At 38.4% G+C, this 23,976-nt stretch overlaps 1 protein-coding gene across 1 annotated transcript in view; it reads right to left on the bottom strand.

The window, feature by feature from the left end:
• Nucleotides 1-598: 598 nt before the first annotated feature.
• The window catches only part of slc12a2 (solute carrier family 12 member 2), a 90,409-nt gene continuing 67,031 nt past the window's right edge, over nt 599-23,976 (bottom strand). The window contains exons 21-27 of the mRNA XM_084745326.1: nt 21,040-21,087; nt 18,267-18,389; nt 15,570-15,681; nt 9,772-9,858; nt 6,435-6,570; nt 6,063-6,130; nt 599-2,403 (exon numbers count right to left, since the gene is read on the bottom strand). Coding sequence (XP_084601452.1) covers nt 2,268-2,403; nt 6,063-6,130; nt 6,435-6,570; nt 9,772-9,858; nt 15,570-15,681; nt 18,267-18,389; nt 21,040-21,087 — 710 coding nt within the window. The 3' untranslated portion in view covers nt 599-2,267. The remainder of the gene's footprint in view (nt 2,404-6,062; nt 6,131-6,434; nt 6,571-9,771; nt 9,859-15,569; nt 15,682-18,266; nt 18,390-21,039; nt 21,088-23,976) is intronic.

Raw genomic sequence — 23,976 nt, 5'->3', positions numbered from 1 at the left:
GTATTAACAATTATTAGAAATACCAACAAAGCTCACCATTTCAGTGTCCTGATGTCATTTTGGATTTCTTATATCCAAAATCAATCCAAAATCCAAAAACAAGACTCATCTTGGTTTTTGTCTTCTTATTTCCATAAATTGGGATTGTTGAGACATTTAGAACTCATTGGTTCTTGCCTAATTTTGCGCTGCCCTGTGTCAGTTTGCATCTACTTGTGTCTTTTCGTTGCTTTCCTAACCAACAGCAACACTTCTAAAATTCACGCAGCGTTCAGTCTGAACACACCTCAAGAATAAATGTAACTTAACCGCTCCTAAAAGTTGCAGTTGTCGCTCAATAACAGCAGAAACCAGTTTTCAGAGCTGTGTGAATAACAGTTGTCCATGTCGACATTCTCTATGATCGTGTGAGAACAGGGGAACACATGTGACCCATTTAGAACATCAGTGTTAAACTGTGAAATGGTCTCTACATGGCCTTTCTTCCAGCCATGGTACCTTTAAAAGACTACAAGCAGGTGTTCTTGTAGAAAAGAGTTAGTGTGAAGGAAAGGAACGTGCCTAAAGTGCTCCATAAATGAACTGAGGCAGTCGATCCTTTCACATGAAGGAGCGATGGACTTTTTTTTTTATTACAAGTACTTACGCAACACAAGCTCATATGCATAGAGGTATATCTTCACTCAGGCTTGACACATTCTAATGTCACATTCTTCCTGCCAGCAAGTCTTCCAGTGTGGAGCTCGCCTGTCGGTCATTCTCTCTGCCCATATAGGCTTTATGGGAATGGGAGACCAGCAGTCCATCATACGCCCAGACCGGCACGAGTGCTAAACTCAAGACTACTGCGGCGCCAATGCTGGCAAAGTGGAATATGTTACAATGTGTTGATTGGTCACTTCACCAGCAACACGCAGGCCTACAGTGAGACTAATGCAGGTTGACTATGGGAAGAAAATTAAGATGCATATACAGTACAGAACACTGTTGTGCTGAAACGCTTCTCCTAACATGTGACTAATGGATCGCTATCTGCATTTACCCACAAACCGTCCAGCCAGTATGGCTTATAGAGAAAAGGAACTCATGACAATCGTTAGTTCTAGCATTAAGGCAAGGATTGAACTAGCTTGTTTCTTTTCAGGGGAAGAACCATACATGTGGACACAGAAACAGTTGATGAAAGAAATACTTAATTTAGTTGATCAGCAGCTACATGGGACAGAAAGTCTTTCCACCTGACGAGTCTCATGGAAAACTACGTTCACATCTTTTCTGACAAAACAAACAAGATCTTAAAATTTAAGACCCACATAAACAGTTTTTAGGCAATGTGCCTACAAGATAAATTGTGTCTTGTGTTGAGTAGCTGAGGCTGAATGTTCAGCAGCTTTTAAGAAGGAAGACTCAAAAGTGAATAAAAAATAAGAACTCAAAATAAACACGCTGATTAGGGTAAAAGAGAGAAATGACAGAGAAAGTCTTCATGCAATCAAGTGGACACCCTTCATTAAATTCATGCAATCCACTCGCATAAATACAATGCTCCAACTTAGAAAGAATCACATTTAAAACTCAATAAAACTAACTATTATCCACCAATATAATAGGTAATATTGTCAATCTGGATAGAGATTATAATTATTTTATCTGATTCACTGGAAGGCACATCCATAAGGCTTTAGACGGTGTTGCAAAGCTTTCTGCATGGTTCTCTCCCAATATTTAAGGAAAACAACGGGGTGATTATTGCTGCATCACAAACACAACAACTGGTCCAATTAGCTGAACAAGTATGACATCAGGATATTCCATTCATGAGAACAATGTGGACATTGTGCACGACTGCTTTGGAGCCTGAGAGAAATCAACTTTGACAAAAATGAATTTTTTCATGAGAAAATAAGAAGAAACTAAAGCTACAAGAGGAAAACCCAGACATCTTGGAATAAATAGAAAGAAAGGATAAGAGTGGGCAACCGAACAACCACCCTCCCTCACCCAACCCCACCCCAACCCTGACATTCCTCCATCACTTGTAGGGCTCTTACACATCTCATCCAATATCACCTCCTTCATCTTTATTCAGATTCCCAGCATTGTTTCCATCAGTGGCTGTGTGTTCTACCGTCTCTGGAGTGTATGTGGTGCACCTTTAGGTTTGGACTGGTACTGGGATGTGTATGTGGCTCTGCTCCCAGAAGCAGAAGTGGATGTGAGACTTAAAAACTTGGATTTTTCTTCTTCTTCCTCTCCTCCGTGCGTGTTTAAGAGTAGAAGGTGAGGACGCTCTGGTGGTTTCCACGCACCAGCAGGATGGGCGGCAGGTCCTTAGACAACGCCTCCAGCCAGGCCATGTACAGAGCGCTGGACACCGCGCCCTTCCTGGCCAACGGCAGACTCCTGCACAGAAGAAGGGAGGGCAGTTTTTAACAGGGCTGATCTGATTTCATTAATGGTTAAATTAGTCATCAACTATTGATAACTGTTTTGAGTCATCTTTTAGGAAAAAAATCATCTTTACTCCTCTATAGGACCTTTCATGCTGCACTTAGCCCTAGGTTAAAGGAGCTGTTAGCCCAAGGCTATGAAACCTTTCACACTGGCACAGTTCTGGAACATTTCAAAGTGGGCTAACCCTAACTTTAGCTCAGGGCTTGCTGGCCCTGCTGCAGAGCAGGGTTAGCCCTGAGTTTGTGGGGTTATCCACTCAAAAACTGACTAAACCCAGGGCTAAAAAGTTTCAGGAGCAGAGCAGAGTAATCATTCTAAAATGTTCACATCAGTTGTTGTACCAGCAGACATGTACCCCATGGCTAGATGAAGTGCAGTGTGAAACACATAGCCCCATGCTTAGCTTAACCCTGATTTAGCAATATGTGTGTGAAAAGGGGCTAAATTAGCCCAAGGTTAACTCTTAGTCCAGGATTAAGGATAGCCCAGGGCTAAGAATATGCAGTATGAAAATGCTAAGTATGCTAAGCATGTGATAATTCACAAGTGTCATTTTCATGCAAATTATCACATATAACCATGAAATTTGTGGGTAATCTGGAGGTAACTTGTGTTACCTAACTGTTTACTGTTGTCTCAAAATGGGCAGATGCTCAAAAACTGAATAAAACAAATACATAAAAGCAGATGCTATTAGCACCCAGGTGTCAGTAGCCAACAATGCTATTTGCACCCAAAGGTGTAAATAGTAAATGTGGCTACTGCATGGCTGAGACAAACCATAATCTGTTCTTAAATCTAACCAAACTGTGACTGAAAACTGAAAATAATAATAAAAACTTAAAATAGTAAGGTTTGATACCCAGACGTAGGGATTAATGAGCATCATCAGAGCAGCTCTGATGAACACATCTGAGGCTAAAACTCTGTGGGTGAGTTTATAAAACCCCGATGTTGATGCTGTACCTCGTCTCTCTCAGATTAAAAGCAGCTCTGTGTTACAAAACGCCAACGGCTGCAGTGATGTACCAGTGAGAGGCTGAAACAAGTTCAAGGGATTCCAGTTTGTAAGAAGGATTCAGGACTTTGTGACCATGATACCTTTTCAGAGCAATAAAATCCTGTTTCATAGTACTGTAAATCCCTGAAGGCTTACAGACATCAAGACACTGCACAGTCTCTGGATTCTGTCTCAAAGACTGTCATTTACAGGAGAAACATGTCTAATACACAGTGATCTAGCAGGAATGTGTGCTGGGGGCAATAGTTGAGCCAGGTTCAGATTTTTGTTCCAGATAAATTGTTTTTACGTAGATGCTCTTTGTGTCCGGACTGCTGTGCAGTGGTCTCATTGAAATGAATATTGGTCTGAACACGGGATTCTTTTGCAGCCAATCATCTATGAACTATATGAGCCAATGTTACATACACATCTATGCTCTTGTTGCTCTCAGCTGCATGCATGAGAGGTTTAACCACAATGTGTAGAACTAGTTTGCCTTCAGGATTTTCTGCTGGAAATGATTTCATTAGCAGATTTTTTTGAAATTCTGAACATACGACAAGATAAATGAGACTCATACTACATGAGTTGTGTGAAAGTTTTACAGCCACAACGAAAAATTACTTTCATAGATGAGTAATCGGGCAATTCAATCAATTAACAGTTTGGTCTATAAATGGCAGCAAGTGATGAAAAATGTCTATCAGTGAATCTCAAATCCCAAGACAATGTCCTTAAATGTCTTGATTTGTCCACAACTCAAAAATATTCAGTTTACTGTCTGAGAGAAGTAAAGAAACCAGAAAATATTGACATTTAAGAAACTGAAATCAGAGAATTTGGACTTTTTTTTTTTTTTTTTAAATGACTCAAACCGATTAATCGATTATTAAAATGGTTTTGAAATATTTTTGCCATTTAAAAAAAATGGGAGGACCATCAACTTCAACAAGTCTGGATCATGTGTTTTGGATTCAGTTCATGTTGTCGTGGATGGAACACGAGGCAACACGAGGTGAGTCATTGATGTACAAATCATTTGGGGGTGAAGTGCTCCTTTAAGTTAGTTACCATGTAACAATGACACCGACTCAGCTGAGAGTTGGCTTATATTTTTGTTTCCTCATGTAGATCTTCCAATCAGATATTTTTACTACTATCAGCCAATAACGATTGGTGTCTGATCGATCTGGACATCCCTACTGAACACAGCTTTTTGTACAACAGTGGTTTCACAAAGACAGCCTGTGACTATGGCTTAGAAATAACAGATAGTCAGACTTCAGACAGATGCCTAAATTCATCCATCGCACAAAGCAGTTTAGTTCTTGACCATCTTAAGAACTATGGCACAATGAATTCTGGGTAAATTAAAACCTTTTTCAACATTAAAAAATGGCTGACCGCATCAAACTGCTCAGCTCAGTTCACCCCAGCAGAAAATGTGTGTCCTTTGGGGGAATTCAACATTTATGAGGACATCTGCAAAGAGTATAACAATATGACAAAATCTGATATGGAAAAAATGTCAGCGACAATAAACCGTGTTAATCCCAAAGCTGAGAGGAGTATCAGAGATGTTCAAAAAGACACAAAAATAAGATTCAAGATGCAAGGAAATCATTGCTCTCTCCATAACAAGGTTAGCAAACCACAAATTATGCCATGTTTTACTCTTTTTTGCTGTTGGGTGCTACTGATCAGTTGGTGGCACTGATTGTTACCATGGTAACATGGGTGTTAAGCCTGAGTCAGCCTGGGGGTTAAGTGTTAGTCAGTCTTTATTTTTGTTAAATGGTCTGACTTACAACAGACTAATCTTTAAGACTAGTCTAACACTACAGACTACAGCCCATCTCTCCTGAGAGACATTCATGGTGTTGCACTCATTTGTTCACAAAAAAAAGTGTAACTCTTCAATTTCCCATAATTTCATAGTAAATAGGTGGTGATTACCAAGTAATACATATGAAATGTCTCTGAATTTACTCATCAATTACTGCAAATTTCACGGTAAGTATACACTTGTAAATGATCCGATACTTACCCTGAAATTTGTGGGTAATTTGTGGGTAATTTGTGGGTAATTTCTAAGAATTTTCAAATTTTTATTATTATTATTATTATTATTATTATTACTTGGTAATTATCACCTATTTATTATGAAAGTATGGGACCTGGAAATTGAAGCATTACCAAAAGCTGACAGAAGTAGTGTGAAGAAAGAAAAACAGTACTTAGGAGAGATGCTCTGCACAGTTGAGTCTTGGTTTTGGAAAGTTACAAAAATTGTCAGACACAGCTCCTCAAATTTTGACATTGGAAAGGTGTGAGAGGCGGGGCACGATCCAACACAAACCATCTGTCAGTCCCCATGTCGTCCTATGTCCATGCTGCCCTTACATCTTATACAACATGGTTTTAGTCCATCTGTCTTTTCAAATGTCCAGATATAGAGCACCCCTGAAGGAGCAGCAGAGTTGATACAGCCTCAGCTGCTACATAAGAACACTACATAACTCAATGGGTATAATCAGCTTGTTTCAATGAAAACACACACACACACACACACGCACACACACAGACAGATAGAGCAGCAGCTTACATGACGATGAGGTTGGCTGTGCTCGAGTGCTCCTTCAGCAGTTCGTTGAGTCTGATCTGACGATTAGTCTGCAGAGCAAAACAAACAGGTTCAAACATTCAGATATCAGTTTACAGATAACTATCAGGAGCTGCTACAGCACTGACTCTGAGCCAGCAGGACAGCTCACACTGCACACTGCTGGCTCACCACTCTGTTTATATAACCAGTTAAAGTGAGCAGCAGTAGATTAGAAAACTGTTCACTCCTCTGGCCTGTTTCTGTGCTGCAAAGACAAGAGGATGTAATCATATGGATATAGAGCGTTTGGAAATGAAGACACACAGAATGAAACAGTATAGAGTGAGTTTTAGTGAGTAGCAGTGTGCTGACCTTGGCGCGGTACAGCTCCAGCTCGTTGTCAGTGATCCTCCAGGGTTCGCTGTTCTTCAGCCTCTCGGCCGCCTCCTGCTCCATGTCGTCTTCCTTCAGCCGATACGGCTCAATCATCTCCTCAAAGGCTGACATTCTGCGTGAGAACAACAACAGAAGCTTCATGTTTAATCCCCTTAACAAACCAGCACACAACATCACACTGAAAGAGCACTCAGACAGCCTTAGGCCTTCACTGGATTCTTTGAAAATGTGATAAAACAGCAATATGAGTGGATGGGCTTGTGTTAAGTGGTCATATTTTCTCTTGTCAATTATATGGTCCAATCAAACAGAGATTTAAAGCATAACTCCGGCTTTGGCGATCCTTTTTATCTATTATAGAGGTGATATTGATACAAGCACATCTGTCAGGTTAGAAACGCGAACAGTGACACTTCATTTGGATGTCAAACTGAAAATATTGCTAATAATCCCTCACTGCAGACATGTGAAGTAAAATTAGTACAGTTAGCCACAGCTGAAGCAGGAAGTCAATCTATAAACTGATGCATGTTTACAGATTAATAATCTTACTGTTCTTCTTTATTGTCTCTTCAAATAAAGGTTCGCTGACATTTCCAACCTGTCTGATCATCTGTTTCTAATTTCTTTTTAGTGATGTAATTAAGTAGGAACTGATACGATTTTACTGATACAAAATACCATTATTTATTCTGTTTATCAGTCCGATTCTTTATTAATTCTCTTACTGATTCCTGTGTGGAAAAAAGGTAGGCCCATGCAGGTTTTCAGTGTCAATGCAACAGTTTTATGGTTGCTAAAAGTGTCAGAGTATCAATACTTTTTCCATACCACAAATTTAAAATCAATACAATACTAATATTTGATAGTATCAAAAGGACAGAAGCTATAAAGAAATATGATCAAGACTTGCTGTGGTATCAAAAGAGGTATCGAGTATCATTTTTAATACTTGTACAGTATAAATATTAAAACTTCTGATATTGTATATATACTCTGAACACAGTGTAAAAACAGAGTAGAAAAAAGACTTTCCATTATGACTCTCTGTTGAAAGTTTTCAGTGTGACACAGGAGTTTCACGTGAAATGTAAATGCAAAACTGTCGACATCAGTAAAAGAAATCAACCAGCTCAGAGGCATACAGTTCTGATGGATCAGAAAATCTGGAACTGCTTCTCAACTGGAACTACTTCTTGATTCTCTGGAGGATGTAATGATGTTAGATCTCAGATATTAATTAAGTAAGTACAACATTATCATCATTATCATTATTATTATTAATGATGGATAACTCTACAAAAATGAAACCTGAAATTTGTCATTAGCTGGAATGATGATTTAAATTAAAGGAAATGACAAAATAACATTGTTATGCACCCACATGAGCAAAAGTAAAGCAGAGACGAGTCTTTATCTCATCAGGTCACAGAGATATGTTCTTTTCTCTGTTCAACACAAAGTGAACCATAATGTAAAGTCATGTGTCTGAGCCTGTGACGGTCAGTGTTCTACTGATGTCTTTACACAAACACACCACATGGGGGTGGCAGTGATTCACTCTTCCACCGGCCAAAACCTATCAATGAAAATCAACAATTGCTACTGCTTTTTATGTTAATCATCTTTACACAAATATTCCACTAACAAGTGTCTGGATACAGATGAGGTTAATGATTCAGTCATGGGTTCATTTGGACTTTAGCTGGTGCAGAATTTTCTATATGATGCTGAGAATTATGTAGATTCTTTTGTAGAATGTAGTAAATACAACGATGGACTTTGTGCAGGGTTCAAAGTAGGTCAAGGATTTACTTGCCTATAGTACATTTTTAATTGCCCCTGTACACGTTGTCTCATTAGCACTTATTAAATAACAACAAAGACTAAAGCTGATTATCAAGTATAATCTGTGGTTGAAACGTCTATAAAATAGCAAAAAAATGTCCATCCCTGTTTTCCAGAGTCAAACGTAATGTCTTTAAATTTCTCTTTGTGTCTAAAAGCCAAAGATCTTTAGTTTGATATGATAAGAAACAAAGAAAAGCATGAAATCTCTATATTTGAGAGGGTGATTACAGAATTTTTTGCCATTTTGCATTAAAAATGACTTCAATAATTAATCAAATATCAAAGTAGTTTAATAGTTTAATTCTTTCTTTTTTACCACTTGCCCAGTCAAGCAAGTGAGTTGCTAGATTTACTTGCATGATATGGCATTTCATTCACAAGAACCCTTTAACGCTCATTTAAGACTAGTTTTAATCATGTTATGAAATTCACTTTTTCTGAAGTGAATAGCAACAACAGACACAGACATCTATTACCATGGACATTTATTTTTGCTTTCTCTTTTAAAGAAGTGGCTGATATAATGAGATCGACAACATGACAGATGTCCAAAATCGAAGCCAGAAAATCTGGAAGTCCCCCTGGTGGCTGGCTGCAGCACAGGTCTTAAACCCTGTCCCCTCCATGTTAGCAGATGGGGCATGAGCCGAATTAAAAACATCATCTGTTACTTCTGGTAGTACTTATCACACTGATATTTGCTCAAATGTTCATTTTTCTTATCAGTTTGTTTTTTTTGGTTCATGACAGCTGAGCTCTGCTTGCCACTAAGCCAGCTACAGACTCTGGCTCTAAATGACGTCACCAGCACATGGAAGCGCTCATATCAGATATTTTGTCTCCATTCTTGTACGGTGGGAGGAAGAGGAGGTGTGACGTCCATCTTTATACTGTCCTCAGTTGAAACCTGTGTGGTTGTCTAATCCCACTGGAGTATGTTCTAGTGACTGTGGTCTGAATTTACAGCAGAGTGAAGCAGTTTGTGAAGTCAAGTTTTCATTCTCAATTTCCACCTGCTCCGAGATTTATGCAAACTCTTCTTCCATGCCGTTTTCATTCCCAAATTATTTCAAGTCCATTCAGCTTTTCAGCTGTTACCATGAATGACATTTGACACTTCCTGCAGTTTGTTTTTAAGCGAAATGACTTCCAGTGGATCAGTGGGAAGAATCCCTCCCTTTTCTGGGCAGGTTTTTAATTTGAAATGTCTGCAGAAAGTGATGATTAACAGTGATAGAAAAAAACAAAGTAAAAGTGTGGTATGACAAAAGTATTGTTGAAGTGTTTTTACATGGCCTTTCGAAATAACTGGTCTTTATTTGGCCAGCTTTCATTTGAGGATTTGCAATCAGTGTTGCATATCCAGCAAAAGGTGCATGGTGAGTAAGAAGTTACTGTAATGATGGTCAGAAGTGTGAAACGTGACTGAGCTGATCTTTGAAGTTTATTGAAGAAGACTTACTGTTCCTTCTTGGGCTTGGTGTTTACGTCTCCCAGCACGGTGATGTCCGAGAAGTCTATCCTGAACTTGCTCAGCAGAGTGGCCATCCTGCACAGAAAGAGCAAAAAACACAGAGCTTTAGGATAAATGCTGGAAAGCAGCTGCAAGACATTTTCAGTCCAAGGAGTTGTGGACAGAGATAAGAGCTCTGATTCACGGTGAAGGCCAGGAGAAGCTGCTTTAAATAGCTCTGTTTGAAGATGGAGCTTGTGGAGGGTGGAGACAGGTGGGACAGGATTTAGATGGACAACTGAGACATTCTGTGTATGAGACTCATTTCCTTTAGCTTCAACTTCAAACAAGCTGAGAGCTCGAGAGCATTATCTGTCACAAAGGAGAGCTTTGGTTTATCTACTTCACATGTGAAAACCCCAATAAATGCTTCTCTGATCAGATATTTTATATTGCAAACCACTGTATGTAATGAAAAATGTGTCACTCAGTGATGAACCTACAGAGAATTAACAGCAGCTCCTCAGTTCCTGCAACTCTATAAAGCTTTATAGCCAGTCACAGCTCGTTGTTTTGGTTTTACGGTGCTCAGTTTTACAGTTAGGTTCGGTCTCAGTGCTCTCATCAACCTGGTTTCCAACAGGAGCAGACACACATAGTTAGACTGGCTCATGACCATAATGAAGCATTTAACAGCTAAAGAGGCAGATCTTTCCCTCAGGAGCTGGTGGAGACCTAAGCAGAGCTAAAAGGATAATACATACTGCTTATACCAGGCAGACAAAAACACCACTCCAAATTAACACAAATGCTCACTTTTTAAAGAGCCCAGATGAAAATGAATGAAAATGTCAATGAATGTCCAAAATGTCAACCATTCAGGAACTACTAAAAACAGTCATGTTTTCAGCTTAGTGGCAGTGCATTTTTCAGATGATTGGATGGCTTTGCAAATGGGTTATTTGGCTTAAAAAATACAAATAAGAATTGTCTCAACCCACAAAGAAGGACTGAAAAATTAAAAATTTGGAGATAAACAGTTTTCACGAGACAGCAATGATATGCAAATGTGTGTGAGTTCTGGCTTAGAAGATGGAGAGATTTTAAAAAAGAATAAATGTTAGGGCTGCCCCCTGTGACTCCTCAGTCGACTGAGTTTCTTCAAGTCAAGGTTGTTGGTTTTATTCACGTGAGTGTGCAGTGTACATCTCTAGATATTTGTCTCACTCTCCAGGATTTAAAATCTTTTCACTATGTCAAGTCTGCCTGTCCAGGTACAGTCAGCTGCAGACCAGGACCCAGAATGAGTTTGAGTGAAGTCTGGACTATACTCCCAAAAAGAGACAGCTGCAGACACTATGGATATGTAGTAGGTCTGAGACAGAGGCACTGCAGTCTTCTGCATTCTACTTAGAAGTGGTGAATCTGCTGATGATATAGTCTTAAAGGCTTTTATTTAATATCTAGTGTTACACATTTCCAATCTGTTGTTAGTGTAGTTACCACGCATTATCTCAGAGGGCTAACTTGGCTCCCACCAAACCCCTTTCAAAAATCTTGCGGTTTAATAAAGCCGTGCTTGACAGTCTATATCAAACTTGATTCCAGGCCACATCAGCATTATGGTTATCCCAAAGGGTTAGTTTTAAATGTAAAACTAGCCTATATACATGTGTGTACTTGTTATCATATTACATTTGTACAACTATTATACAATTTATTTTAAACAATGAAATATACAAAGTAATATAAATAAAGTCAAAATAACAATAAGGGTTGTTTCAGTTTGTGTAGCCTATGAGCAAGGTACAAACTGTTTATTTACTTCAAAATGAAATGCTGGCTTTTTGCTCGACTGTTACCATCAACATTACTAGCTAGTGGCTAGCTAGACATCTTTAGTGTGTGGAAAACAAAGTCTGGATGCATTCTGGGACATGTAGTTTATGGACAATGTACTTCTGTAATACAGAAAAGAATTTTATTAAACAAATTATATTCTTTGCTAGCTGTCAGTGTGGATGTACCCTTTTTACAGAAAGGGTACATCCAGAGAACAGGTGGCTTTGTTACAGGGACTACCTTCTTCCAATGAAACATTCCCTTCGTAAACTATTAAAAGTGCATTCTGTGGCTGTTAGTAAGATTTATTTTGTTGTTTAATTTCAGTTAACTGATCCTTTGAAATTAATTAATAAAATAACAGCAGAATTCAGTTAAAAGTTTCTTATATTTATCTTAAGAAATAGATTGTATACTGCAATCTATGTCAGTATTGGTCAAAAATAGTTGGATACAGACACAGTGAAGTGTGTGTCTGTCTGCTGAAGTGGCCAGTCTGTAGTTTTGCAGTAAACAAACACAAAGAGGATTTTCAAAGTGCACACAGAGCTGTGCGCTCGCACACAGAGATAAAAGGCTCGGCTGCTAGCACCAAGCTAATTTTATCCAACAAAAGGAGGTAGGAGGCAGCTGTAAGGGACAATGAGAGACCGAGAGAGATGGGGTGGGAAGAGTGTGTGTGTGTGTGTGTGTGTGTGTGTGTTGGGGGGGGGGCAGTAAGCAGCAGAGGCTGAGAGACGTGTTTGTGCTGACTCGGTCTGCTCGGTTTGTGCAGATATAAATAATACTGGAAACATAACATCCTTAAAGGAATAGTTCCACATTATGTGACAGGCTTATTTGCTTTTTTAGAGAGTCAGATGAGAACATGATATCAATCACATGTTTAATTTTTGTTTGTGTACAGGTAAAACAGACTAAATACAGCATGCTAATCAGTGAGCTTTACAGGCCTTGGTCGGTTATTTTTTTCATTTAGACAGAGTCAGGCAAGGACAGCTTTTCCTTCTTCCTCCAGGCTTTATGCTAAGCTAGGCTAACCATATCCTGACTCCAGCTCTGTGCTTAAAGGGTAACTCAGTATTTTTCAACCTGGAACCTATTTCCCCATGTGTCTGTGTCTAAGTGACTAAAGAGGGCAACAATTTTTGAAATTGCTCCAGTATTGAGTGAGAGTGCTGCAACCGACAGCTGTGAAACGGGTCAATTGTGTCTGTCAACTAAAAGTGTTTGTTTTGCCAGGCTCAGAGCAGCTATTATGGCTCTGACAACATTATGGAAAGGATCCCTGCAGAGAGAGAGCTTTGTGTGAAAGAGGAAGATCCTTTTTATTTAACCAGAAACAGTTGATTTATTGCCAAACTAACCAAACTCCATTTACAGAAACTGTTATTTTATCATCATAAAACACACTTCATTCAAACTAAACAGAAACAAAATAACACCCACTAAAACCACCTTAGTTCATCTTTCCACTGTTCCAACAATCAGAAACTCTGGTTGAAATTCAAACTCTTAATTCAGTTAGATGTAATTATATCAGCAGAGCAGCAAGAGGCAGCGTGGAGAAACAGCGTGTACAGCCAGAATATTTTCACATCTATCTCTGAGAATTAAGGGTTTATTTGCAACAAACAACCAGTGTGATGGTTGGAACAGTGGAAACAAACCAAGATGGTTTTGGTGAGGTTTATGTTATAATCTGAGCTTGTCAGTGGCAAAACAAACACATTTAGGCTTTGATAGGCACAGTTTCCCATAAGGTTTACATAGCAGCATGTTTCATGGTTGACAGCTGCATTGCACAAGTTCAAAAATCTGTTGTCTCCATTGGTCACTTAGACACAAAAACAAGGGCAAATAGTGCCCACATTTTAAACTTTAACACAGACATAAGATTGATTTCAATATTCTTATCTTTCTTTTCCAATAATATCAATACTGAACAAAAATAGGAAGCTAATGTGTGAGTTACAGTGTGTGTGAGTGATGAAAGTCAAAGTGTTTGTTCATATCAGCAAAGTTAGATAATTAACAGAGTAATGAGACATGATGAGAAAGGTTGCTCCACAATAACAAGGAAATGACCGCTCGTGGTCGCACACTAATGACTGTGAGGAGGACAAAGCCCAGGAGGAATGAAACCACAAACAGGATGTTCACAGCATGTGCTGATGGCTTCTCCACTCTTTAGTTTGTCTAGTTTTCAGCCACTAAGCCAGCTACAAAGAAACATACTGATGGTTTCTCTGTGTTCTTGCTCATTAACCACAAAGTTACATTGTGTTACATTGCTAATGAGCCCTTTCCACAATGAGTCATCGTATTTTAGACTTATTTCATTCATTCTAGGCAGAGAATAGTCTTAGTTCATCTCACTGCACTAGGAAAACTGCTTGCTGAAATATTCTCAGTAAATATTTAATTGCCTGAACATCTTGTCTTCTTCTGGTGTCCTTAAACGCACCACAGCAGAAAGGTTAAAGCAGACTTTTTACTCAACTTACAAAACCACACAGCAGTGACAGAAATTAAATGCATTCCCTAGAGCTACTTAATAATCAATTATTTAATTAATCACCAACTAGTCTGATAACTGATTAATCATTTTGAGACATTTTTAAGCTCATTTCAGCTTCTTAAATGTGAAGATTTTCTAGCGTCTTTACTGCTCTCTGACAGTAAACTGAATATCTTTAAGTTGTGCACAACACAAAATATTTCAGGATGTCATTTTGGGCTTTGAAAAACACTAATTAATATTTTTCCCCATTGTATGGACCAAACAACTAATTGATTAATGGAGAAAATGATCAACAGATTGGTTGATAATGAAAAGAATCATTATTGAAGCGACTTGAAAATTAGGTCCAAACATGTGGAGCACACTGGCAAGATTGAAATAGGATTAATTAATCGATTAATCGAGAAAATAACCGACAGACTGATCTATAATCAAGTTAATCATTAGTTACAGGTAGATTAGCTATCTGCAGCTGGTTCCCAGTCTCTAACCAGTCCATTTTAACAGTAATTAAAAAAAAACATTTTATGTGTTAATTAAGACACATTAAAGTTTATCAAAGCTTTTATATTTCTGGTCACTAAAAACTAAAGTAAAATAAAAACAGCCAAAGTCTGGCCATTTGTCTTACAGAACTGTTACCTCCTGATTTCACTGTTAACGGACATCAACCAAACATGGAATGAACAATGTCAAATTTGAAAATTTCACTGGTAAGAAACACAAGTCATTTTTTATGATTTGCAACCAAATTTTCTTAGTTTTGCACATTTAAAATTTGAGTGATCTCAGATTGCATGCTCCCATTTCTATAGAACATAATGTACATTCACAAGACAGAGTCAGAATTAGTATTTAGAGTGCATCTGCCAGTAGAATGATCTTAGTAGATAAATAAATCAGTTGTTATGGCTAACATGTTAATCTGTGTGTATATGTGCCTGCAGACTATGCAGTGTCAGTGCGTTGTGTTGTCAGCAGCAGCTGAGGAGACAGCAGAGTGGTGCTGAAAGGAAAGCAGATGGCTCCAGTTCACTGCTAACAAGCTGCATGCTGCTTTCTAACGTCTGCTCCACCTACAGTTACACACACGGTGTGAGTAATAGTAATGTAAGCTTTAGTAGTTATCTGCAAACACAACAGATACTTTCTGTGTGTTCGTATCCTGGTTTTCATGTACGCAGGTTTTGCAACTAATTAAATGCCACAGACAAGCTCCTATTCTCGCCCTTAATCAGTCTTCTGCCTATTCTTCAGTGCAGCTGATGCATCATCTCCTACCTCGCCCAATAGCATTCAAATACTGATGTGGATGTTGACTACCATGGCAACAGTAGAAGCAAAAGTGTGATATACTGGGAAAAAGCAAGCCAACAGTCATTGCTTTTGATAAATTTAGTGAATTAATCTCGCATGGATGGGAAGATCGATCAGTGCTTACGCTCGGCGGTCGTGATCAATCCTGTTGATCTTTCCTCCGATGAAAACGCGGATCTTACAATCCTTCCACCTCTTCTTGTTGGTCAGCAGGTAGGGGATCAGCAGGGTCAGACCTGGACAGGAACATAAGACAGATATTTAACACAAAGAAAAAGTGACACATTATAAATGCTTCAATGTATATTCTGTTTTTCGAATAAGACCACCCTGTCCCTCTGAGCAACCAGCAGGAGCCACTATTGTGGCACAGCAGAAACGTGATCCCTAACTGGCTTCATACCCACAAATGTTGTACTTCAGACACTTCAGAAAATGGTGCTGGTGTTAATTGAGTTTTCATTGCATACTTGGTAAAATATTGAAACAAAATGTAAACACTTGAATAGGCTTGTGATGATAACTGCATTACCACAGTCACATTATGCTTACCGTGGGGTTGAGTTCATTACCGTCATCGCTGCAGATTTTATTTGAAGGGTCAGTCTCATGTTGAGACCAGCACATCGATCGATACATCTGAGGATCAGCATTGTCACACACAACTAAGGAACAACACTAGCACTAGCTTTAGCTTAATGTTACCCTTTTCTACTTAGGTTTACCTAGGGCTAACCCCATCACTGTTTCAGCAGTTGGGAAAAAACAGAATTTGTTCTTGTTCTTAAGAAACTGCAGCATTTATTAACTGACACACTGTAACCTGAACTGTACATTTATTGTCACACTGACAACTTAGTGTTAAGTTTAAGTTTCTGCTCCACTATGAGCAGCATCATCACTCACCTGCTGCCCTCAGTTGCACACACTTATGTACTGCCCTATTCCTTAAAGGAGTTATGCTTTCCAATAAATCCTAATTATTAAGGCAGTCTTAGTAAACCTCCATGCTGCAAACTGCCATCCCACAGTAATATATTTCTTTGTCATCAGGGCAAAAAAAATCCATACAGTCAATTTTACTGCAGAATATGGAAATTGTCATCCAAAAAATCTGCTATAAACAGCAGTTCAGCACTAAGCCACAAGTGAGATCACTGTAGTTTTGCCTGAACTTCTGCTGCCAATAGTGAAGAGTGTGACATGTTGATGGTGATGAGGCAGATTTGAAGTGTCACATGTCACAGTGTCTTGAACACGAGTCATGCCTCTGGCCTGGTTCACTTCTTTACACCCACTGGGCTGACAGACAGACAGACACCCAAAATCATCTTGTCCAACAAAGCCTTAGTCATGTTGACATATTGGCTTTGTCAGCTCCTCTGATCAACACATTGCTGAAACCACTTCATCTTTCTAACAGCTGTTGATTGATTGATATTTCTCTGTAATTTTGAGTATCAATTCAGGTCCATGTGTCTGTATTGCCCTGCTGACAGCTGAGAAAATCTAAACTGATCTGTGCATACCGCTCATGGATGTTAGGGGAAAACGGTTTGCATGCAATGTTTCTGGACATTAAAGAGAATCATTCTTTTGTTTGTTTGTTTGTTTTTTGTTTATTTGAAGTGGGGTTGTATGAGGTACAGTGTATTATCTACAATAGCGGGCTAAGTAGGAGGACAGGGTCAGCAGCAAAATGTATTTTAGATGTCTAAAAAAAATCAATATCAGTTTAAGTGTACACTACATTTAGAATGTTTTCACAACTTTACTTTGCTGTCAGACAGACTTTTCTGATGAGAAAGGGCTGTTATATATAAAATCACTCTCTCCAAATCTATCAGTGTCCATATGAGAAATTTGTCATTTTACTTTGCAGAACAGAGGAGTTGTTGGTCTACCACTGCCTTGATGTGTCAGTTTGTTTGTGTTGCTGTCAATCCAAAACGCAAATGTCAAACACAAAAGTCAAATTAAAACACAAACAAACTGTCAGATCAAGGCAGTGGCAGACCAACAACTCTGCGTTCTGTGACGCAAAATGACTGATTTCGACTTACGGACTTTGGAGGGGGCAGCTTATATAACGGCAGCTTCCTGTGAGAAATGTCTCTCTGACAGCAAGACAAAGCAGTGAAAATATTTTAAATATAATGTTCACTTAAACTGATACTGATTTTTTCAGGTGTCTAAAATACGTCTTGCTACTGACCCTGTCCACAACAGTACACTGCTCAGCTTCCTACACCAGTACCCCTGCTGCTGCTCTTAACTGTCATCTGACATCTACTGTAGGTAATACACTGACTGTGGAGGAGAACCTCATTCAAACTCACATGAAATAATCTGAACTATTTTCCCAAAACAAACTACAAACTATAGAAATCAAAAGGAAGGGAAAATATTGAGCTGTGATAGATACTTGTAGCTAAGATCTTAAGTTAATCTGTAGCATGTGTTTGCTATTGCTTTTATGTCTTTTAAATGCAATTTCTGCTTTACCTTTTGGTGATGATCATGGTTATGATCTGAAATGCAATTTTAATGTTCTTTTAACGTATTATTTTTATGTATTTCTATGCTCATGTAAAGCACTTTGAATTGCCTTGTGTCTGAATGGAATACATAAACTTACCTTCTCATTATTTATTTTTGTGCTTTCATGCTTCTTCAGAACAGTACATGTATGTTCTGAAGATGATGTAGTGGAAACTAGTGCACTGCCACATACAGATATTTGCACTCTGATCTACTGCATGTGGTGGATAACTTGGACTAATCTCCTCAAATCAGAGTTATTTCCTCGTCCTAGACTCACCTCCGTCATCAAACAGCCACCAGACGTCCACTGTGCCCTTCCCCTGTTTCTTCTGGAACTGCTGGCTGGCTTCCAGCAGCCTCTGGTCAGACACATTCAGTGGGACAGTCGGGCTCTTCTTGTCTGCACGGATGGTTGCCAAACACACACACACACACACACACACACACACACACACACACACACACACACACACACACACACACACACACACACACACACACACACACACACACACACCATAGCACACACAAACACAGCAAAAGCTCATTTAGATAGCAACATTTAACTAATGAATATCATTTTTTGGTCTGGTCAGAGACCTGAGCGTGGTACCAAACATCCCAGGTGGACAAATCTGGGATGTAAAGTGCTGGTTGTGCTCACTGTGTCTGTAGAATAATGTTGCCTTGAGTTTGAATGATAGTAGAACTACAGTGGTTTTTAAAAAGGTATGATGGTGAGCACTTAAATCATATCAAGCGCTACAGCTGTGATGAGTGTTTCCCCTGTAGATTGTTTTGTAGTTCTTAAAAGTGTGGATTTTCATAGTTCTGTGGGGTTTAAACTCAACAGCAGTTTTGCTTGTTATAGAAAAATGTTGCATTACTTAAAAATCACAAGTATGTTTTCAAAGTGTCAGAGGAACAAACTCTGAGTCATAAACTCTGAGACAATCTGTTCTGACTTCCAGCCAGAGCCTCATTAGACTTGGTGTGAATTTGCCTTGAGATCTTTATTCTCAAGAGCATCTACATTACACCTTTATAGACTGATTTTCTACCTTCTAGACACTGACAACCAACTATTTTCATCTTCATTTCAATATAGTTTAGATTTTGTTTAAATGTGGATTTCATGTGTAAAATGAATTTACTGTTGGTATTTGATGATATTTATGTTTGCATATCAATGTGTCTCAGAATCACCCACTCAACTGTTTTCTATTTAGTACAAAGTAAATTCCTTGTATGTGCAAATCTGTTTGGCAATAAACATGAGTCTGAGAACAATAAAGTATCTTAATTAAATTAAATAAATTAACTTTAACGTGTCAGAGAGCAGTGGAAAATTCCCATCAGAACTGGCCAGAACTTCTCCACATCAGTGACGCTATGAAAACATTTTTGGCAAATCGTTTCATCATTATTTAGTAACAAAGGCTGCCTTCAAGTTAGAAAACTGACAATAAAATGAAAATATGTTTTGGAAAATGTTTGAATGAGAATCAAAAAGCAAATTGTAGTTAATGGCCATCAGTGAACTGACTCACAGCAATATCTATTAAAGAGTAGCTAACATCAGCTAACATTAGCACAAGCTACTGCTGATTCCACACTGAGTATTAAGTCAATGTATTGATTGAAGCAGGCGTGAGTTTTATCGCTCATAATGAGGCTTCTGGGAACACTGAAGGTCATCACATCTGTAACACCTCATAGGCACATTCATATATTATAATTTATGACATTTATAAAGCTTTATGAAACTTTATAAATGTTTACATTTATGCATGGCAACTTAAAACAAGGTTTATAAACTATTTTAAGTGATGGACATCATGCGTTATACATTTATTATTCATAATACTTTATAGCTTCATGCATAAGAAGAATCTGAGTCCTGGGTTACACAGCACATTATAACTGTTGTTATAAACAGTTATGAAGACACACAGAGAATTGCTCTAATATATCTTAACAGATTAGAAATTCTGTGTCTGAGATGGAATAATGTCTTATAAAGATCAATAATACACTATGGCATGTCTTTGTGAGCTTTAAGTAAAGTGACAGCACTGCGTATTAGCAGCTGTGTGGTGATTATAAGACATTATTCCATTTCAGATCAGTAGAATTTATGTATAATCTGTTATGGTACATTAGAGCAATTCTCTGTATCTTTATAACTGGCTAAAGCCATGGTAATTATAATTTGCTGTGTAACTCAGGATTCTTCTTTTGGCATGGAGCATTATGAATGCTGACCTTATAATACATTATGTCCACCACTTATAATACTTTACAAGTTGTCAGGCATGATTATAAAGATTTATACAGCCATATAAATGCAATATAATGTCTTTCAAATGTGCTTATAATGCATTATAGACATGAAGAGCTTCACAGGAAGTGTTACAAGAAGTTACAGTTGCACAATTTCTCTAATGTCTGGATGATTTCTTTGATTTAGTCTTGATGCTGACAGGGGAAACACCGTCAGCACTAACAGAGCAAACAAACAGGAGAGAAGCTGAGAGTTAGCTGGACACGGCTGGACACATGAAAACAGGAGAGCAGTTTTCATCCTGGAAAAGAAAGCTACAGACAGACTGTCACCTCCAGAGAGACAAGAAGCAGCAGGCGGGAGAGACCCAAAGACGCTTTGGAGGAAATTGAAATGTTGGCACACAACTCACAACATTAAATACTCGAGACTTGGATCGAGTTAAAGGCACTATCACATACAGCATAGCTTCAGAGACTGGGCCTGAGCTACGAGCTAGAGAGCAGGAGGAAGAGAGGAGGAGACAAAATGTTATTTCCCAAAGCCAAGACTGAAACACAGGACACAAGACAGAGACAGCAGGGTGCAGGACGGTATGTTAATACAAATATACTGTGAAGAATGAGGTGAGAGAAAGGAGAGCAAGAGAGGAAAATATGAGTGAAGAGGAAAGGAGCACACAGAGGATAACAAAAAGAGACAAAGAGTGGGATAAAAACAAAGCAGAGAGAAGTTTTAAGGCAACTCAGTAAAGTGGATCTCCTGCCTTTTTTCAACAGGGGCTGAGTTGTAGCTTTGCCATCATCATCGTCATCTGGGAAATATGAGACAAAAGGAGAGAAAAAATCATAATTGAGGTGAAATGTTGATTTGATGAACTTACAACAGAAAATGTACAGTCACAAAAAATATAAAATAAGCAGACACACATACAGTATTAGTTGTGAGCTGCATTCTAACACACCAGCACTCAGCTTCATGGAAAAACAAGAAGCTGTTCTGAAACTTTTCCACTGGCAGGAGTTTTAACTTTTTCTGGAACTTTCTTGGTCCTGACCTGAACAATAAAGGCAGCGGCTCGGAGCCAGCTCACGGCAGTTAAATCAATCTGGCTGCCACTGACCATTTGTTCAGCAGCATTCACGGACATGTGAGAGCATTAAACACGCATGAATCAGTTCTAATTCTCAGAGCTGAGCTACTCCACTGAGACTCTGCCTGGATTAAAATGAAAATCTCACAGTGAGGAGGTGATTCAGAATGAAAATGAACTCTATAAAGAGGAGGGGGACGGGGCAGAGACTCTGTGCTAATGACGGCTCAGGTAGGAGATCTGGATGAGACTAAGAGGATTACCCAAATCAACACGTTCATCTTCATCTTCACTGCTTTTTGTACTTCATTAACCAACATGTTCACATTGTGTGTTGCATCCTCAGCTGAGGTACATCCATTACAGCCAGCTACATACTGAATGAATGCATACAATTCATAAATACATGTTTATTTCTATATTACAATGTGACAACTCATAATCATATATCTCAGAAAAGAGAGTAATCAGCTGGTACAAAAGCCACAAAAAATTCAATAAAAAAATAAAAATCTGTGATTAGATTGTGATCAGATTATAAATGATATGGTTCTGAAATGGAATGATGTCTTATAAACATCAATAATACACTGGCATGTCTTTGTGAGCTTTAAGTAAAGTGACAGCACTGCTTATTAGCAGCTGTGTGGTGATTATAAGACATTATTCCATTTCAGATCAGTAGCATTTATCAAGTGTTATGATTCACATTGAGAACTGCTCTAACATGTCATAACACATTGTAATGTTTCTGAAATAATACCTTATAAAGATCAATAATTTCGGTCATGAACTGTGTTTTTTCAGAAACCGATTTTATAAATTTGTTATGATACATTTGTGCACTTGTATCAGAACAGACTAGAAATTCTAATTATCTGAAATGGAATAATGTCTTATAAGCACCACACAACTTCTAATAAGCAGTGTTGTCCCTTTAAGTTCACAAAGCATATTATTGACATTTATAAGACATTCCATTTCAGAAACATATAATTATTAATTCATTATGATACATAATGTGTCTTTATAACTACAGGCTACAATCATGGTAGTTATAATGTGCAGCGTAACCCAGGATTCTTCTTTCAAACACAGAGGTCACTTAAACATGGAGCATTATATCCACCACTTATAATACATTATAAACCTTGTAATAAGCTGTCAAGCATAATTATAAACAATTATTAAGAATTTTATAAATCCTTATAAATACATTACATCTTATGAATGTACCTATAATGCATTATAGTCAAGATCTTCATAGAGTGTTGCCATAATACATTGATGGGTGGTGGTGGTGGTATTACTGTGTTTATAATGGCTCATATGGTGAAGTCAGCATGTTCAGTTCCACAGCACTCATTCCATCAGTCCAACAACACTCACCACTCCAAAACAAACTCTCTTTTCATTCACTAATTAGTTCCATTTGCTTCTACTTTGACTTTTTTCTACTGCTGTTAAGCTACTGCCAGTGAAACTCAACACTTCCTGGAGGTGTTTCAAGTTAAAAGCCTACAAGCAGTGGATTATGCTCTATGAGTCAATAAAATGTAGCCCAGACTGATGATAATGCCTAATGTGTTTCTGCAAACATTTAAATTGTGAAAATCATATTTTATCAACACTGCCTGGTCTGACAGTTTGATCTAAGTTTTGTGAACCTGCTGACTCTTCAAATCTGGACCAATGACACTCCTCTGTCAATCACCTATCAAACCTAATCCACATTAAATGAACTGTGTGCTTGGCCTGACAAGATCCAGGACTGGTGGAAATCTAGGGTGGCCAGACATTACTGTCAGAGCAAATTAATCAGCCCACAGATTCGGCTGGTTCCCAAGCTAAACTTAAAGATGTTAATGTGAAACATCTGCGACTTAATACCAACTTAAAAAAAGTGAATTACAACAGACTTAGAACATGTCTGTTAAAATGACACAATAATGATGTATTGATGGAATTAGTGCTGTGGAAATGTATGTTTATATATTTATCAAGACAAACATGGATGAGCTGTACAGTTTACATTAATGTCACATAAAGTCAGTAGCAAATTAAAACAGGAGCTGAGCAGCAAACAGGGTCTTTGGGAAATACAAGAAATAAAACTGGTTATTTCGGTAAGCATAGTGATAGACATTATGGTTAAGACCACAAATATTGTACAAAAGTTGTAATAAAAAATCTCTTTGTATGACACAGGCACAGAGTGGTATTTCCGGAGGGGGGGGGGGGTTGAGGGGGTACAGTCTGTAGGTCCTCAAAGCTCCTCATCTCACTCTCATTTTCCAATCGCACTGAAGAACCTACTGTTGCTGCGAAACTCACAAAAAACGTGAAAGGTGCTCTCTAAAGCCGGTTTTGTTTACTGTTGCTAAACTTTGATCAAAAGATGTAACACTAGCTCATCTATTACAGTTTGCTTCCTCAGAGTTTTGTGGGTGGAACTTGTACACGACAACACTGATGGTGTAGATCTTTCTGTCACAAACACAAACACACACACACACACTCACTCACTCAATGTGGCCTAAGACATCTGTAGACTAACAAACTGGGCCCAGTGGGAAGACTGGGGTCATGGGTCACTGAGGCTACTTCCTG

The sequence above is a fragment of the Lutjanus erythropterus genome, chromosome 20 (genome assembly GCF_056507025.1).
Source record: "Lutjanus erythropterus isolate fLutEry1 chromosome 20, fLutEry1.hap2, whole genome shotgun sequence".
NCBI classification, from domain to species: Eukaryota; Metazoa; Chordata; class Actinopteri; order Lutjaniformes; family Lutjanidae; genus Lutjanus; species Lutjanus erythropterus.
The sequence above is the reverse complement of the archived record's forward strand: the minus strand, read 5'-3'. Positions and strand labels throughout refer to the sequence as shown.